Raw genomic sequence first — 19,827 nt, 5'->3', positions numbered from 1 at the left:
GCAAGGGCTTTTTTATTTTGATAAAGACAGCATGAAACATATAAACAGTACTGGATAATCAAGTCCATTTTGGCTAATGGTTTTGTGACCATCTCTGAAGAAAGGATCAATCCATTCCTTAGGCAATAGGCATACGCCTGAATTCTTTTTTCTAAAGAGCATTGTGCCTCCCTATTTGCAGACTCCGTATCCCTGACCTCTTTCATTAAACTCTATCATTCATTTGAAAGCAACCTTGCAATTAAGGGTAGCAAATCATGCATTAAGAAGTAACTAGGAAGGAAGCTTCTCCAGATCAAGTCAGATTCCTAACTGTAACTCTGCCCCTTCACAATTATCCTTTAAGTAGAGCCTCCTTAAGATTATACAGCTGGTGGGCATGCTTACGCACTTCCAACAGTACCTGATAAAGCAATCACCAGGATCTCATTAATCTTGCATTGCTATAGGCATGTTTTCAAGAATCAATGTCTCAGGATGGGCTGCTGGGTTGGACTCACGGACTAAATACCTTAAAAAATTCAGCTCCTAATGTAATGTTTAGTTACCTAGCAAAAATCAACCTGTTTTTCAGAAAGACAGATCAATCCACAGCCCGTTGTAGTCAGATATGGCCAAAAGCAATGGCCCTGGAAAATTCAAGGCAATGCAGTTATGGGCATAGCTGGCACTGCTTCCCCACCCTCATATTCTGCTGCCTGCGATATCATCTCGGGGGCAAAAACACTTTGGGCCACACGGCATGGCATGGAAAGGGTTCAGAGGGCTCCGCTCTTCCTTCCTGCTCTGTGATCCTGGCTGCTTCCAGCCTCAGATGATTCAGCCTATTTTAGATGTTTTATTCTTAAAGAAACACCACCAAATCCCTGCCTGGCCCGAGTCAGGGCAGGTTTGCCTCTCCTCCCAGCGCAGCGTGACACGGGCTCTGGGATCCCCGTCCACCCTCCTGCATCCACCTTGACTGCATCTCCACTTTAGCAGTCCCATGACTGCAAGAAAAGGGCGATAGAGTGCAGAAGTGACCCTAAAATGTTTACTTAGCGAACCTCGCCTGGCTGTTTCTTCCTCTCGTCTTGATCCAAAGCTCACTGCAGACCACGAGTCCTTCAGATCAGGCCCCAGGTGGCAGAGAAAGTACAGCCACACAGCGAAACAGCCAGGAGCACCCGCAGCAGGCAGATTCCAGCTTGCGGCCAAGGCTACAGCAAGCTGAGAGCTGGCTGCTCTCCCTCCGCCCCAGCCGGTGCTCACAGGAAGTATTGCTTTCAAAGTACTTTGTCAGATCAGATAAGGCATGCTTCTGCCCATAAGCCAAATCCTAAATTGAAATGTTCAGACCTCTCAAACCAGTCAGATGATTTGTTTCTCCCACAAACACTCTTCCGGCCCGGAACTTCAAGGTGTTCTGCTGAACATGGGAAGTGCTCAACCATTTTGGATTTACCATGCGCTATATTTCAGTGCAGAATGTCTGTGGGGAACACAAATGCTTTTTTTTTTTTTTTTTTTCCTCCCACGTACCCAAGTAAACGCCAAGGCAGTGCAAATCATTATTTCCTGCCAGCTCTCTTCAGAATAGTACCATCACTTTTGGGTCTAGAACCTGTATTTTGCTCTAAAAGGTGTTTTATTGCAGAAAGTGTGGACCACTTGAAAAATGGTATGTTCACAGAGTGTATGAAAAACAAAACTTGGGACTCATAAGTACAAGGAACTGTCACTTCCTCAGTCCATATTAACATCCACATGATGCTTGGTGCCTTGGCTGGACATATCAAATGCCATGCAATAAAATTGAGTTATCGTCGCCTCTAGGTAATATAAACTGCATTTCCCTCTGTCCCCTTCTTTCACTGTGCTCACCTGCTTGCCTGTTCTTAATGCACAATAAGTACTTGCTACTCAGCAAGTAGCAACATATTTAGCCTAACATATTTACAGCCTTGTCTCCTTCTTGCTCTTCTTTACCATGCTTATTTTATTTCAGTAAAGAAGAAGGGTGTAAGCTGTGAATAAATATGTTTGCACCAGATGCTCGGGGTGATTTCTTGCAGTTCAGTCATACAGCAAACAAGGCTGCAAATTGCTGAGACAAGGAAGCAGCACAGTGCTTTAACAGCTCCAAGAATTACAGATTGTTCTAAGTTAAGAGCAGAAGCCATTAGTGGTTCTGACTAGATGGAGAAAACGAGATTAATCTCCTATGACATTTTCTGTCATGTGCCTGTATCTCTTCAGCTGCTGCCACTCTAGCATCTGCCCTTTCATTTTTCTCTGTCTCTTTTTGATTTTGCTGAGTGCTTTCCCCCCCGCCCTTCGATGCTCCTGCCTGGCAGCTTGCTGACTCCAGGCCTCTGCTCAGCTTCTTCCATGCAATGGAAATTCTCAGTCTCAGCAGCTCTTTGCAGTTTTGGGCTCCGTGGTCAATGGTGCTGTTCCCAAAGTCTCAAGCTTTGCAACTTTCTTTATGAAAAAAATACAGCTGTTCTTCTTCTCAAATACCTTGTTCTACTCCTCAAAAGCGTGTGGGAGAAGAGCTTGAAAACACTGACCCTATGCCCTCTACAAGTATCATAACCAAAAGGTAAACACAGAGTCTAATCCTTAGATTTCTCACTCTCTGAAGACATTTTCTGTTTATGAGGCATCAGCTCACAGTTCAGGAACATGACGATGCTCTTTGCTCTCTAACATCAGTGAGAGGTAATGGATGACACATGGTGGCCCAGCTAGAGCAGATCTCATCAGTAATGGACATAATTTTCCTGCCCACATCCTTTTCCTTGTTTCTTTGCTCTCTGTGTACAAGGGTAAATCAGCTAGGAAGGGAATCCCTCCTTCACCTTTCGGTGCCCTGGTCTCTGAGAAACTCTGCACAAGTGGTGGGCCATCAGCTGTTGTGTACTGGGACCCTGTCTGCCTGGCACTGGCCCCAGTCTCTGCCATAGGAGGAGAGAAACAGGACGGCTGGAAGCCCCTGGGATGGTCTCTGAGGTCTCCTGAGTCCTCCACAGGCTGCAACTTATGAACTGGAAGCATTTCCAGAGGTGCAGTGGTGCACAGCTCATTTGGTGCATGTTTTGAGACATTTCTCCCATTTCCTGAGAGTTCAGTGGAGGCATTCAACACCAAATGGTTGACATGACCTGACTAGTAGCAGCTGTAAACCACTCCAGCATTTCAGGTGCAGTTACTGACGCTTTCTGCGGAGAAGGAATACAGACTCCAGTGGGATGCATCCAGTTCAACCACTGTGAATACCTGAGTATGACATTCCCCTTCCTCCTCCTCCATTTCATAATAAAACCAGGACTGTAACTTGCCGCAGTGGGGAAGCTCTGTCTTTCCATGATTAACTGGGTTAATAAATCTGGATAATACACTGATTTTCCTGTCAGTATTCAGTAATAATTTTAACAAAGCAACGCATCACTCTAGGATCTTCTTGCCTTTCTTAGGGTTTCTGTTTTATTTTCTTTGTTCTATTAATTAGTCTTAAAGTTAAAGTTAATCCAGTTCCACTCCAAAACATTTCTAAAATAATCTTAAGGTGCTTCCCTGATGCTGGGTGATGTCACAGAATGTCCTAAAATGGTGCTGGAAACTCCTGAAGTTTTGGATTGCAAGTCAAGGCCATCCTTTTGATACAGGTTTTACTCTTTAATGTCAGAGGATGTCTGCAAGAACAAATAGCTATTGTCATCGCTGATCATTTAAAAAGACTTACTGGGTCTCTGTGGCTGTGTCAGATCAGTATTTGTTGTGATTACAGCACCTGGTCATCTTCTAATGGTGCTGAGACTGAGCCTGACAGCTCCAGATGTTAAAGCAGCTGTCCAGGTAGCGTGTTACATCATGCCCCCTCTGGCAAAGAGAGGGAAGAAAATCAACAATGAAAGAGCAGACACCTCATGCCTGAAAGAGATCAGCTCCTGTGCACAAGCAGCAGCTGTTTCATTGACACATGACTGCTGAAGAAAGCAGCATGCAGCTTTGAAGTCACATGAAGAACAGCTAACAGCGACCAGTGCAGACCTCCGCATCCCTGGGGAGCATCGCTATGCAAGGCAGGAGCATACGGGGGCTCCAAACGCTGGTGTCCCAGTCCCTTTTCCTGCCCTGTGGCAGCTGTCCAGGACAGAAGAAGAAAATGGGAGCAGTTCTCTTCCAGAGCATGGTAATCGCATCCCAGCTCTGCCTCAGAGCAACTCACAGCCAGCACCCAGGCCCACGCTCTTCCCAGTGCACTCTGGACTGGGCTGGCTGCTCCTTCACTGGGGGCTGACACTGCCTGTGGCTGGGACATTTATTAAAGCCTCCACGCAGACCCATTTAGCCTAGAAAAGATCTTGGTAACCAGGAGCTCCAGGGTAAGATAAGGCAATAACATGCTCAGTGACAGATATTGAGTATTCTCCTCGAGGTGTTTAAATGAAATGGGCTGAGCTTCTTTGTAAAATCAGGTTCACATTTGCCCGCTGCCGACAGATACACTTGGAAGGGAGAGACTTTGTGGGAGTCTCAAAGCCCTAATTGCATCTGTACTGTGGGCTTTAGGATGGACTCTGAAATACTGGGGCAGGGGGGAGGGAAGAGGACAATCCTGTGGCTGGATTGCAGCTGTTGAAGCTCAGTTCTTACTCTGTTGCTTGTTGCCTGCACCACATCTGATGGATCAGCATCTCTGTTCCTGTGGCTGTGCTTGGCAATATCAAGAGAAGCCCAGGAGTGGAGTTGGTTGATCATGTGGGGCCAAAGTAGGGTGAGTGGAGATGGCAGTGCCATGGCTCCAAGGAAAGTGGTACCTACGTGCCTTGCAGGTTGGTCCTCTCAGCAGCTCTGCTCACAGGGTTGCTGGAGGAGGATAAGAGAGCAGTGGTCATGGCAGAGGGGGTGGTGGAGGTGACAAGAGACCACGGCCCTTGAAGCTTTTGTCAAATGATGGGTTTGATCTGGCTGGGGTGAGGGCTAAAGACTGCCAGGGACAGAGGTGCCAGGCCAGCAGACTGGAGGAGGATTAAGCCACGCTCTTGGGGAGGTGTGTGAGAGACAGCACGAGAGTCTTTCCCACCAGAGCTCTCTTGAGAGCTGCAGGAGGAGAATATTCTTCTGCTGCAGGGAAAGAGGAGATGTAGGATTAAGCCATGGAAGGGAAGACCAGGAAATATTTGAGGGGGTAAAGCTACTGTTTCAGAGTCAGCATCAGTTTGCCTCACTCCTGAACCTGCTCAGGACTGGAGGTTTTCCGTCCCTTACAGGTGAACTGTCACTGATCCCAGGCCTGGCTCGGTCTCAGCCACCCCTGCCCGTGGCTCTGCCCTGACGCAGGATCCGTAATGCGAGCACAGAGCCGTGTTTTGGAACCAAGAGACCCATGGGCAGAAGCTCTAGTAATTACTTTATCAACAGTGGCTCTCAGGTCCACCCTATCTTGCCACAGGAGAGTGGGCAGCAGCCTCATCATATCTCCTCCTAGCTGGACTACCTGCCAGTTTTCATTTCACAGATACACTTGTGACTTTTTATCGCCTGAAACTGATAACACAGCTGAAGCACCATGCCCTCTGTTCTCCATCCTTACTCTCCGACTTAAAACTTAACAGTACCTTGGCCAGAAGGACCCAAATAGAAATGCAAGTGATGCACACCCAGCCATTTCTTCCTTGCCCACCATCAGGCAAGAACAGATAGCATTTTTCTTTATGGCACCACAGGTCCCCTACAGTTGCCAGTCTCGGCTTGAGAGAACTGTTTTCCCTGTTTACTCCAGACCTCCATAGCAATTTCCTGCCCTCTGTTCTTGGGATTACAGCACAAGAAACTAAGAATGTGAATTCCTCAGCTAATCCTTGGCTGGGATTTTCAAGAGTCAGGTAATACCAAGTTCCTTTCAAATTCAACTGAGAGGTTAATTTTCCAAGGGTCTATGAAAAATCCTAACCAAAGCCATTTTTAATTGATCACTTCAGGCCTGGAAGTCTTATTGGTGGCATCTAAATGCATAGAATTTGCTGCAGGGTTTAGTGACTTATGGCACTAATTATTCTAGTGGTGTCAACATGCCTGTATTCCTATTATATGACTCATTTTGGAGTCAGATCAGCCACCTTCTCTGAAACCTGAGTTCATGGTTTGTTCTGTTTTTGCACCACCGTTGGCTTTATTCTTTCATGAGTAAGTGTAACAGAGATCTTTCAATTCACCTTGCCCTCAGGAGTATTCTTCTAGTCCAGCTGCATAATTCATTTTGCCGTGGAAAGCTATGCCTGCCTCTTGAAGCAATTCTAGCGTTGGTTTCAGGAAGGCATCAGAACCTCATTATTATGAATATGCTCTTTGCCGCTAAGGCAACGAAAAGAGGTGTTAGGAAACTGAGCCTGGCACAGAACTTGCCTTGGAGTCCTTATTAAAATCCTTGACTTTTCCTGCAAGCTTCGGCAGGGAGGGGTGGGCATAGGAAGAGGTTATAAGCTCTGGCAGTGTCACGCGTTGCCCCATGTTGCTCCCTGTTATCTGACTGTCACACTCCCTAGTATTTTGCCATAGCAAACGTCACTAGCTCTGTGGGCATTTCTTTTTCACACTCCAGTGCCTCAACCTAACTCCCAGCATGAGGAGGCTGTGCTGGGCCTTAGACTGGTTTCAGGTCCCTGCTCTGGCTTCAAGGATCTCGATTTCTGTCCTGCGTGGCAGGCTTAGATTTAGCAGTAAGGCGGAAGCACAGCTAGGCCCCAGAGGAGGTGGGCTTGAGGGCTGAGGAGGGTGCTGAAGAAGATGCCTAACCCCTGTGGGCAGTGATGGGGAGAACAGGCAAGAAATGGTGCCGTGGTCACACTTTGCTGAGGGGTCCAGTGACCCAACGAACAAAGCATGTGCCTTTGGCACTGCTGCCGGTACCACCAGGAGGCTCCCAGGACCGGGGCCTCGTGACCAGCATCCTCATCAGCTCCACAGGCACCATGCCGTCCCTGCAGCGGGAATAAAAGCAAAGCAAATACGCCTTTCACTGGTTCTAGCCCTCCCCTAGGTGGAGGCGAAAGGGCTGAGCAGATGTACTGAAAACCGCAAAGGCCTCAAGCAGTGTATAGTGTGGATGGCCAGAGGAGAGGATGTTTGGATGTGACACAGGACTGCTCTCAGGGCCTGGCTGAGGAATGTTATTTGCCTTTTCTTTTTTTCCTCTCCTAACCAAATCCTCCTTTCAATTGCAGCTCAATATTTCGCAAGCATCATGGTCATCGTTGGTCTGTCTGTGGTGGTAACGGTGCTGGTTTTACAGTTTCACCATCATGACCCTCAAGCAGGAAAGATGCCCAAATGGGTAAGCAGCTTTGGCGGTAAATATTCAACAACCTGCTAAAAAAAAAATTACAATTTATAGTGAACTAATGAGGGGCAGAAGTTGTTCTCAATTAATCCCAAGTGCCAGCTACAGACAGTATGTGTGACACTGCTGTGTTTGCTGCCAGCGTAAAAGAACGAATATACTAAATTTGGGTTTCCATTAAAACCAGCATATATTATTTGGGTTTTCTCTTTAAACTTAAACCAGGAGACAGCTTACTCTGCACCCACTTTGCAAGTGCTGACCCCAAAGGCAACAGCCTTGATTTCTTATCCAGCAGTCGCTGGTGCTGATAAAACTTGGCGTTTCAAAGCACTAAGCAAACACCTACTAGTCTCTGCTGGGCAGTTTGTCCGGCATGTTGCCTTGTAGAGATTTATACTGCAGTCACTGGCAGAGCTGTAATCTCCCAAAACAAGGACAGGAGGTCCAGAATTCAACACTGGAGGCAGTCTGCATTTCCACTCTTGCAACTGTCCCAGCTGTGAATGGCTCTCTGAGTTGCTGGAAGACAGTACCCACCACCGCAGGGCACCAAGGGTCCTGGATATAAACTCAGCTGTGCTTCTTGCAGCTTGCAGGGTGGCTGACTGCTTTTCTGCATCATCAGCAGATGGAGTCAGGCTCAGTCTGGGCTCAGTCTGGCTGTGCTGAGGGACCCCTGGACTTTGCTGGGAAATCTGCCCTCTGCTGAAACCATATCCACTTGTCTGCCTGGAGAAACAATTTTGTCTGCTGGCATCTGATGACTTCTCAGTGCCATAGTCTGTGGACACTCTTTTCTCTACAACAGAAGAGTCTGTTACGCCAGTGAGGTCCAGTACCAGCCCCAGTTAGCTTTCAGGAGGAATGTGTTTATTTTAGATTTTCATGTTAAAAACAAAAGCATACTTTTTTCTCTCTCACCTTCCCAAGAATGGGTTTTAGAATAAGCAGGGAACACATTGCTGCTACAAAAGGAAAAGTAATGAAAGCTAAAGCAGATACCAATAGTCGCAGTCATCTGCTCACCCTGGTTTCTAAGAAGTCTGCTTTTGCAGCGTCCTCTATTGTTGGAGTGAGGGAGGGGACCCCGGAGTAACGATGAGTCTCAATATGAGTATGGTCGTTCTCCCTTTATTAGAGCTTACACAAAGTATATATATCGACAAGCAATACGCATGCGCTAGCAATAGTTACATGATTGGTTACAGTTTCTGTCCATACGTATAAAGCGGATACATGATTGGTGCAAAGTTGCTGATTGTGCTCCATCGACATTTATGGACCCTAGTTCCGTCCAGACTTGTTTACCAGTTTCATGAATACCTTCTTTTGTAGTGCTCAAGGCCGCTATACGGCCAGTTCAGCAGGCCTCAGCAGGTTCGCTTGCCTTGGCCTACATAAGGCCGCTTTCAGCAGGCTCGCTGGCCTTGGCCTAGATGCCTTCCTCTACCCCGAAGACGGGATTGCTCATCCCAATCAGAGCATGCCCGCTCTCAATTAACCATTCCTCCACAATTCCCCCTTCTTGTTTATGAGCAATCCAGGCTTGGTTCACTACCTTTAGCAGAGCGTTCTTAAAGCAGCTCAGGACTACGCATAAGCACAAACCGACAACTACAAGGATTAGTAAAACGCGTAAGCCTTCAGTAAGTAAGCTCGTTAGCCATTGTGGTAGAGTTCCAAACAGGTTAGTTAGCCAGTCATCGAATAGCCCATGGTGCTGACGGATCTTGCCGGTATGTTCCTTCAACCACTGCAATTGTTTGTGAATTGATTCACCATGATTAGACAAATTCATGCAACACATACCTTCAAAATCCTCACAACTGTGGCCTTGAGCTAATAGCAAAAAATCAATTGCAGCTCTATTTTGTAGAATAGCATGTCGCAAACTACCTTGATCCTCTAAGAGGTTCTCTATTATCTCAGTGGTGACGTTAGCTTGCTTCTCAGCCCAGCAAGCTAACCAGCCGATCTGATTCAGGGCGTTGCCTGCCGCTGCTCCAGGCACGAAGAAGGACAAAAACACTCTTTCAGTGAGAGCCCTATGGCTGCTCGTTTACTGCGGACGGCGGTCTCATTCTCCGTGATATGTTTCCACCAATTTTGATCCGGTGCCAGTAATGTCAGCTTACCAAGATAACAGGGACCACCCATTACCCTTTTCGGAATTCCCTGCCAGGCCCTGTCACCACATATCAAAAAGACGTCTGGTGGCAGGGCCTTTGGGGTACCATTGTTCCAAATTAAGTGCCCCCTTTTTGCCTCAGCCCCAAGGGCTCCCAGCCCCTGACGGCTGGTGCCATTGGTGCCACAGAAGGAATCACGGTTGTGATAATCATAATAGACTGCTGTTGGGGTGACGTTCGTCCACCCTGTCCAGTTAAATAACTGGTAAGGCTGCACGCGTCCCCCAAAATAGATACAGGTTTGAGTCCAATTGCCTGACGTGTTCCCAATCCTCATGGACCCCAGCAGGTTTAGCTCCTGTGGGTCCCATGGCAGTGTTCTGTTTAGGCCTGCAATGAGGGCGGCACTGCAGTTAGCAGTTGACAGACTGCCACTGCAGCTTGCCGTGCTGTATTCCTGGAAGCTGTTGACATTATAGCTGGGGACCCCTTTTAGACAGGTTCAAAAAGGTTGGGTAGCAGAAGCTAGAGACAAACAGAAAGCGTGTTGCCCTGTCTTATTCGCCCAGGTAACCCACATGTTATGTCTGGGCTCAATCTTGTAGAGCGCCATTACCACTGGGAACAGTATCCCCAGAATCAGGATTTTCGCCCTCTTGTTCGGTTGATGAGTCATGGCGAGTCAAGACAGGCTTCACGTTCTTGCTGGGTACCCACACTGGACCACGATCTGTGGAAACACACATATAACCTCGACCATTAAAAATAACAGGGGCGGGCCCAGTCCATATTCCGGAGGCTGGGTCCCTATACATTACTTTAAACTGGGGTAACGTTGTTGTACTATTGAATTTAAGCTGTTGATGGTGAATGATCACCGGGGGCTCCTCACGGTCGCCCATGAGACAGAGATAATTCAGGGTGAAGAGTGCGCGGTGCAGCCTCTGCTGTGCGTCCGTCTCCTCACCTTTTTGTTTTCTGAGATAGTCTTTTAATACTTGGTGGGTACGTTCTATTAACCCTTGCCCGGTCGGTGAATGTGGAATTCCGGTAACCTGATCAACCCCCCATCGAGAGAGAAACGTCCTAAGCCTTTGACTGACATAGGCAGGTCCATTATCCGTTTTTATGCGCTCAGGCACGCCCAATATGGCAAAGCAGGCCAACAGATGCTTGCACACATGCTGTGCCTTTTCTCCGGGCAATGCAGTTGCCCATATCATTTTCGAAAAGGTGTCAATGGTTACATGCACATACCTTAATTGGCCGAACTCGGGAATATGTGTGACGTCCATCTGCCATAATTCTAGGGCTTTTAACCCTCTTGGATTTACCCCAAGCCCAATACCCGGGCCGTGGTTCCCGCACCTTGGGCAAGCCTGCACCATACCTCGGGCCTCACTCTCTGTTAGGCCAAATTGCCTTTTTAAGCCCTTGGCATTGTGATGAAACATGTCGTGACTTTGTCTAGCCTGTTGAAACTTGTCCACAGGGGGTAGATGACACGCTGAGCTAACCAGGCTGTCAGCGAGCTGATTGCCTTGGCCTAGCCCCACGTCTAGCTGGTGGCTACGAATGTGGATAACACAACAAGCTGCTGTTCGTTGACCCAGCACAGATCGCAAGGTAATGAACAGACTTCCCAACCGCGGGTTGGATGTTTCCCTTATTAAGGCATTCTCCAGTCGTGGTACTGCCCCTGCTACATACATGGAGTCAGTCACTACGTTTAGAGGGGTATTTAACCAATGAGTTAGAGCCCAAACTACCACAGTTAATTCCAAAGTCTGAAGGGAATCCCGAGGCTGTCCCTCCATAACGTGCTGTTTCCATTGTTCACCTTCTTTTATAGCGTCCTTGATAAAACCACTCCAGCGGGACTCCCTTGGAAGTCTGGCGAGGGGATTTATTAAGCAGGGAGGTACTCCTCCCTCTTTCTCTTGCGCCTGCAGCTCCACTTTTTTCAGGCGTTCCGATAGCTCCTGTAGCACTCTTACGGTTTCTTCTGGTGACGGCGGTACTTTATTTCTGGTGTCAGGCGTGTTGTCCCCCGAAGACTCGCTGGACGAAAGCAGTGGGGGGTGCTCTGATGGAGTCTGGCGTGAGCGGGTGGTCTCGTTGAAGGAGGGTAGAGGCGGCCGCTGAGGTGGCGTAGGCAGCGGCAACGGTGGATGCAGGGGACTGTTGCTAGGCGGCGGCGGGGGGGGAGCACTAGGAGGGGGTCGGCACTCCTTCCCGCCCGAGTCTATGAGGTCAGCAAGGGGCGTGGCCACCGCCCCTCTTTGAGCCTCCTCCGGGCGCACTTCCGCGTTTGCCTCGGAGCTCGGACCAGCCGGCTCTGGGGAAACCTCCGCTTTCTGGGACGCAGCGGGTGACGGCGCTGACGATGCCCCCCCCTCGGAGTTCTCCCGCGCCCTTTGCAGTGCCTCCCCGACAGACCGGCTCATTGCCGTTAAAGTCTCTAGTACGGTGTTGCAAAGTGCGCGAACAGCTTTCCCGTCCCTCAGTTCCAGCTTTTCCAGTTTTACTGACAGCTGCTCAAACATTTTTAATAGTTGAGCCGTGAACGGCTTTGTCCCCATGGGGGTGGTAGGCGAGGCTGTGCCTGACGACTCCGGAGATAACAACGTCAGGGGCTCCCGCCATAGCCTCGGCGGGGCTGTGCTGCCCTCCCCCGGTACGGGCGGCGACGAGGGCCCTGGGCACGGCGCACTGCTGGCTCCCTCAGGAGTGGACGGAGGCAAGGGCTGCGGGGGGGGGCGGTGGCGGAGGGACCGACGGTTGAGCTCGCACCACCTCAACCTCCTTCTTGTCCTTGTCTCCACCCTCGATGGTCTTATGCCACATTGTTTCTCCGAAATCTCGCCATTCCGATATGGAAAATAACAAGTGTGTATCCGAAAAATGTTCCCATTGCTGCCCCAGTTTAATCAACCTCTGTAACTGCTTCACCGGTGCGTCAATTCCTCTCTTGGAGAGTATACCGGCTAGCAAGGTGGCCGCGGCATCTGCTTCCATGCCGCTGTCTGGGAGACGGGGCGCGACCCCGGACCGTGTCTGGCGGCAGCCTTTTTTTGCCAGCACTTCTCCCAGCCCCTTCTTATTATCCCCCACTCCCGTCCTCTCGCTGCTTACCGCAGTCACGGACCATCAGCCGAGGTCAAGCCTCTTGGTAGACGCGGCGAACCATCCTCTGCTACCAGATGTTGGAGTGAGGGAGGGGACCCCGGAGTAACGATGAGTCTCAATATGAGTATGGTCGTTCTCCCTTTATTAGAGCTTACACAAAGTATATATATCGACAAGCAATACGCATGCGCTAGCAATAGTTACATGATTGGTTACAGTTTCTGTCCATACGTATAAAGCGGATACATGATTGGTGCAAAGTTGCTGATTGTGCTCCATCGACATTTATGGACCCTAGTTCCGTCCAGACTTGTTTACCAGTTTCATGAATACCTTCTTTTGTAGTGCTCAAGGCCGCTATACGACCACGTTCAGCAGGCCTCAGCAGGTTCGCTTGCCTTGGCCTACATAAGGCCGCTTTCAGCAGGTTCGCTTGCCTTGGCCTACATAAGGCCGCTTTCAGCAGGCTCGCTGGCCTTGGCCTAGATGCCTTCCTCTACCCCGAAGACGGGATTGCTCATCCCAATCAGAGCATGCCCGCTCTCAATTAACCATTCCTCCACACTCTATTATCTCATTCACTTTATTTGTCATGCTGGCCAATTATCGTGATGTGATGTGAAATTTCACATGGCTACCAATGTCAGCTTGAGAAACAGGACTGATTTCTAATTTATCTTCTCTAAAAATAAGTTGCAGAGTCAATGCAAATTAAAAAAAAATAGATCAGTAGATATTAAGCATACCTAACAATCACTTCTTAAAAAGCTGTATAAATTAAGATCAGCTTAGTTTCAAGACAGCACAGCAGGTGAATTCTAGACGAACCTCTATGTCAGCAAGACTTGAGGACACCAGTCTGGATAAACATGCTTCAGATGTCCAAATGGATAGAGTATGCAGCAGCACAACAGCCCCTTGGGCAATTGTACTGTGTCTTCTGCCTTCTGAGGAGTCTGGGCATGGGCTGAGGTGTCCTGTTAAATATGCTCACAGACCCTGCCAGTCAATTCTTGTTCCTTGCCAGCCCATCAAGATACTCTCTGAGGCCACGTCAAATATTTTTGCTAAGGAAACTTCACTGTGATGATGAGACATTAGAGGAAATTATCATTCGTGATTCTTTTTGAAGTTTCCTGGGAAAGAGGACAAGCCTAAGAGAACAGTTCTGCAAAGCCCTGTAACAACTGAATGTTACATGTTAAGACAGGACTTCTATAGCTGCTTCTACAGTACGTCCAGATTTAGCATTAGGCCTAACCAGACACATGAAACCAGCCCATTACCACACGAATCATCCATTCTGCAAGACAAAGCAAGCCCTGAAGAACTGTGCTCTTCTGTAACAAGCTATCAGACCTGGCTTGTTGCTCACTCTCTCAAACCTCAGAACACAGAAATGGCATATCTGAAAACTATTGGACAAAGGATTTTCTTCTTTCATATCGGTCATCTGGAGCTCCCCGGAGCTCCTGCAAGACTTGGAGCAACCCGACACACTCCCATTCACATCCTGGAGAGCTGAGAGGACTTCCCTCCCGATGAGTGAATCCAAGGGACCCATAGCGAAAAATGCAGTAACAAATTAAACAAGGGTTGAGCAATCACGGGATCTGGAGAACATCCATTTCCCCGTAATATGTTTGGGAGAGGTACACACTTCGGTCCACTTCTGGAGCAGTTGTAGAAAGAGTGGATTTTCTTTTGCCATTGGCAAGAAAATTTGTAGGAACATACTTGGCAAGAGATTCCTGGCTAGATGTAGAGCAAAATAGGGATTGGTTGTGGGAAGAAATGAATGGAAGTATCTAGACCTGTGTATTGAAGCATGCTGCTGGGAACTTGTTCCCCCAGCACAGACCTGCTGCTGTTTCACTCAGAACCACAGAATCACAGAATGGTTGAGGTTGGAATGGACCTCTGGAGATCATCTAATTCAACCCCTCTGCTCAAGCAGGGTCACCTAGAGCATGTTGCCCATGAGCATATCCAGATGGCTTTTGAATATCTCCACGGAAGGGGGCTCCACAACCTCTCTGGGCAACCTGGTCCAGCGCTCTGCCACCCTCACAGGAGAGTTCTTCCTTATGTTCAGACAGACCTTCCTGTGTTTTAGTTTGTGCCCATTGCCTCTTGTCCTGTCACTGGGCACCACTGAAAAGAGTCTGGCTCCATCCTCTTGACACCCTCCCTTCAGATACTTGTACACATTGATAAGATCCCCCCTCAGTCTTCTCTCCTCCAGGCTGAACAGGCCCAGCTCTCTCAGCCTTTCCTCATATGAGAGATGCTCCAGTCCCTTACTCATCTTAGTAGCCCTTTGCTGGACTTGCTCCAGTAGTGCCATGTCTCTCACATTGGGAAGCCCAGAACTGGACACAGCACTCCAGATGTGGCCTCACCAGGGCTGAGTAGAGGGGGAGGATCACTTCCCTTGACCTGCTGGCAACACTCTTCCTAATGCACCCCAGGACACCACTGGCCTTCTTGGCCACAAGGGCACATTGCTGCCTCATGCTTAACTTGGTGTCCACCAGCACTCCCAGGTCCTTCTCCGCAGAGCTGCTTTCCAGCAGGTCAACCTCCAGCCTGTACTTGTGACTGGCATTATTCCTCCCTAGGTGCAGGACCCTGCACTTCCCTTGGTTGAACTTCATGAGGTTCCTCTCTGCCCATCTCTCCAGCCTGTCCAGGTCTCTCTCAATGGCAGCACAGCCCTCTGGCGTATCAGCCACTCCTCCCGGTTTTGTATCGTCAGCAAACTTGCTGAGGGTGCACTCTGTCCCTTCATCCAAGTCATTGATGAATAATGATGAATATATTGATGAATAAAACCCCCATACGGTCTGTATTTGACAACGTCTGGACAAAGAATGACAAGGTAGAAACTACAGATAAGAAAGACCTATCTGAGTACTCTGGGTTCTTGCCACAGACCTGCTGAGGTCCACTATTTTTTGGCTGAAAACGTTGTGTGCAGGGGGTCGTCATCCTTGAACAACAAGGTTCAATGGCCTGCCAGCTGAACTGCCATACACTTAAAAAAAATTACTATCAGGAAGCAAAGACTGTAGAAGGCATTACTGGAGAGTGCAGATGATATACTGTGACAGCTGTAGCACAGGCAAGCAGGCAGGGCTGAGCGATCTCAAGACAAAAGGGGCAAATGCCAGTTGTGTGGGAAGAGGCTGGCAGCCCAAGAGTGGTCAGTACACAAGTTCTCTGCAAGTCATAGCCATTGCTCAGTCATTAGGATTTATGGCACAGTCCCCATTGATTTTTTCCTGCCAGCATCTTTCCGGGCCCGTTTACCTTTTTTTTCAGAGACATCCATACAGCTTTTTGCTGAATAAAAACAGGAACCTATTAAGATGGCTATCTGCAGAGAGGAGGAAATTGCTTACCTGAAATTTGTTCTCTGCAATCTCAGTCTCAGCAGATCCTCCTAGAACTACTCACTCCCCACACACCCCTCCCCCTGGCAGAGCCAGACATCCAGGCATCGCAAAGCTCTACCCCTAATTAATTGTTAGGGGATGTTTTTCCACCTTTGATGGAATTGGCTGCTGGAGCGAGTTCCAGGGGAAGGCGTGGGCTTTCCTTGGGAGCACCTCCAAGGTAGAGGCAGAAGCCCTCCGGCTCTCTGCTGTGCCTACATCAGGTTGTTTAGTTTCAGGCTTCCCTTTGGATATAATCCTGGGCTGGCTGATGCCGTCGGGCTGGGGCGTGCAGGTTTGCCGGGGAGCTGGTGCTCCTCACAGAGCGCTGTAGCTACAGCCTTGTCCGTGGGCTAAGCGGTGGGCAGGGGTTCACACCCGGGCTGTTTCTAGACAACCTCAACCAATTGGCATGCCAGGAAGAGACTGATGCCTGAACGTCTGTGCTTTCTAGGAAATATGGCATTAGTCCAAACACATGAAAAGCTGCGGTGTTGTCTTGCATGTATTTAATTGTCTGTAGGAAATGGGCTTGTCTGTATCTGAAATTATAAATGTAAATTCTCCAAAGAATAAGCACACCATCTTGAAAGAAAAGGTAACATTTCTGCAGAACAGAGCTTTTCCCCTTACGTCTCCTTGAAGACCCAGGGCAGACATATCAACATTTTCTAATAAAGTTTGCCTGGCCTAGTATTTTGGAATTTCACATTATGTGAGAATGAATTTCTCTCTACCCTTGCCACTGACACTGCTGAAATATTGTCAGCAATTAAAGCCTTTATATTGTTCCATGATAATATGCAATCATTGTGTCCATAAGCAGTCAGAGGACATTTTAATTAAGGAAGTTCAATTAAATCCAGGATGGATTTTTTAACCTGCTACATTATAGTTTTGTGTTTGTCTGTGGTGACCAGAGAGGAAATAATGAAACATTTAAAGCCACCAATGAAAGCAGAATAATTTGAAACTCAGGAAAATAGCTTTTCAGGGTGAGGAATAAAAGATTCATTAGAGGGAGTGAAGCAGAATGGCCCACAGGGCTGCGAGCCAGAAGAACTCTCACTGTAAAACTTAAAAATTGTATTACCATCTTCCACTCGTCTTGGCTTTGGGGTTTTACTATTATCACTCCCTGCTGCGGTAATTAGCGTCTCCTCCTTTCTGAAATTACGCTTGTCATTACAGCAGCCACGCAAAGCGCGAGCTGTAATTCGCCCACCTGCGCATCTGCCCTGTGCAAACGCAGGAGATGACTCCACCTGTATCTGAAACCACCCTACGGACGAGGGGTGGCCCTGAGGCATACAGGGCCAAACCGACAGGAGCAGCATCCTTCAGGCGGTCCTGGGCACAGGGGTGAAACCAGAGGTCAGTTCTGCTTTTTCTGCAAGCAGAGCGAACCAGTAATTGAAGAGGCCACCTATCTTCCAAGAGCGACTCTCACCAGCTCCTTGCGAATGTCCGTTCCTCTATACATACTACTTGAAGGACTCTACGGTTACAAGATTTTACTGATTGAGTTTGCTGCTGTCTGCCTTCCACAGCAATCAGTACTAAAAATGGGAAATCTGGCAGGCTCAGAGTTCAGACAAGGGATCTGAAGATCAGTTCACAGGGAAAAAAATGCTGGATGTACCCTCCTGAGTTAGCTCACCTGACAGCCTTAATAGGAAATATTTGCCCCACAAACGTCCATAGGCAGGTTAGAAAGCTCTCGCGAACTGTCGGAGCAGTTTTATACCAGAGCATGAGGAAACGACAGCTGATAATAGCAACATTCAGATTTCGAACTGCCCAATTTAACTGATCAGCTGCTGTTGTTTTGAGAGAAGGCCTGCTGTGTTATGTGGCTGAACTCTTCACCAAGGATTAAAACAGGATTGCAACAGCTTTCAAGTAAAACAACACAAGGCTGTTTATATAGACTTAAACAGCAGGGGTTGCGGGGAGGGTATATGCTAAAAACTTCAGTTAGTCTGTCCTATAGTCTAATTCAGCACAATCTAAACATTTGCCCCCCAAATCTTTAAGAGTATCTCTCTCCATATTAACTGAGAAATGGTTGTAAAAGAATGCAGCCAACTTTGTGCCTTCCGCTCAACCACAGAGATCCAGGATTGTTTGCAAAATAGAGGAGTTCGAGAAATGTTCTGTAAAGTGAAGATCTTAAATCTCCTTTGCTCTCTAAGCTGGGTGGACATGGAACACCTGTATGTTCAAAACATGTCTGAAAAATGTCATTTTTGGGAAGGACCCAGATCCTGAAAAACTCCACTTAAAATCAGATAGTTGGAGAACATAGCAAACAGCCAGGCTTTCTAATTGAACATAAGGACTGATGACAGTAGCCACCAAATGCTTCAGAAACAGTACATTAAAATGCTCAAAGGCTCCCTTTATTCATATTCTGATCACTCTCTTTCAGGTCCGTGTCATCCTGCTGAACTGGTGCGCTTGGTTTCTGCGAATGAAGAAACCTGGGGAAAACATAAGGCCCCTCTCTTGCAAATACAGCTATCCCAAGCACCCTCCGAGCGTCAACAGCGCTGAGTTGAACGTCCTGCCCGGGCACCAGTCCAGCAACGGCAACGTGGTCTACAGCTACCACGCCATGGAGAGCCCACGCTGCCGCCAGAGCAACGATCTGGGTAGCAAGAGCGGAAAGGTTACTTGCCCCTCGCCAGAGGATATCGAGCTCGCTCAGAAGAAAGCTTTCGTGGATCACCTCCCAGTGATCGTGAAGATCCTGGAGGAGGTTCAGTTCATCGCAACGCGCTTCAGAAAACAAGATGAGGGTGAGGAAATCTGCAGCGAGTGGAAGTTTGCAGCTGCTGTTATAGACAGATTGTGCCTGGTTGCATTTACCCTTTTTGCCATCATCTGCACATTTACAATACTCATGTCTGCTCCAAATTTCATAGAAGCTGTTTCAAAGGATTTTGCATGAGGCTTTCAAAGATGAAAACAGTAAGGAGAAAGGTAATTTAAAAGTCAAGGTTTCCAGTAATTTTGCTAGGTAATTTAACTCAAAAGAGAGAAGTGTACTTTTCTGTGCTAACATACGCAGAAGGAACCGAAATTAGTTTCAAGAGCTAATTTATTCCTGATGTTTGCGACTGTAATTACTGAATAGCACACATGTTGAGTATATGTGTTTTTATTTATTTCTTAGACTACTTCTACATGTAATTATGTCATGATCTTGTGACCATCAGATAGACAAGATAGACAAGAATTCAAATCTACAATATATTTGTTACAAGCTAACACTAGTATCAATACATTACAAAGCATCTGTGAACCTTTAGCTATTTTTATGTGGCTCGCTATAAGCTCTTCAGTACTTTACTGTTTTCAGTATCTTTATGTTTTGGGGATTTTTTGTGGCTCTGATACTCACTTCTCAGGTTTGACAGATATCTCTTCACAGTCTTATGACGCTGTATTGCATTTAACAAACTAAACTGTCATCGTGTTAGCTCTTACTAGTGCAGTGACTGGAATGTTTTCTCAGTGAATATGTTAGCAGAATGTATTTTTGCCAGAATGTAACTTTTTAGTTTTCATGTAGGAAATATTGGTTGTTGAGGAATGAAAGAAAATTCATCCTCCAAAATGGCAATCACACGTACTGTTAATGGCGCCTCCTTAGCTCTCCTGCTGCATCACCGTTGCTGTCATGTTCTAGCTCTGCTTAATATGAAACATCTCTGATCTCTTGGATCACAGCTGCCAAACTAATAATGATGCATTCTGTGTAACTAGGGCAAAAATCTTGGTTCCACACAGCCTGTAG

At 47.7% G+C, this 19,827-nt stretch overlaps 1 protein-coding gene across 1 annotated transcript in view; it reads left to right on the top strand.

Annotated features, from left to right (window-relative positions):
* Nucleotides 1–18,978, top strand: part of LOC136995361 (neuronal acetylcholine receptor subunit alpha-7-like) — a 57,224-nt gene extending 38,246 nt beyond the window's left edge. Inside the window, exons 9-10 of the mRNA XM_067315984.1 lie at nucleotides 7,212–7,321; nucleotides 18,457–18,978. Of these exons, the coding sequence (XP_067172085.1) occupies nucleotides 7,212–7,321; nucleotides 18,457–18,978 (632 nt within the window). The remainder of the gene's footprint in view (nucleotides 1–7,211; nucleotides 7,322–18,456) is intronic.
* Nucleotides 18,979–19,827: the final 849 nt, after the last annotated feature.

The sequence above is a fragment of the Apteryx mantelli genome, chromosome Z (genome assembly GCF_036417845.1).
Source record: "Apteryx mantelli isolate bAptMan1 chromosome Z, bAptMan1.hap1, whole genome shotgun sequence".
Classification (NCBI taxonomy): domain Eukaryota; kingdom Metazoa; phylum Chordata; class Aves; order Apterygiformes; family Apterygidae; genus Apteryx; species Apteryx mantelli.
The sequence above is the reverse complement of the archived record's forward strand: the minus strand, read 5'-3'. Positions and strand labels throughout refer to the sequence as shown.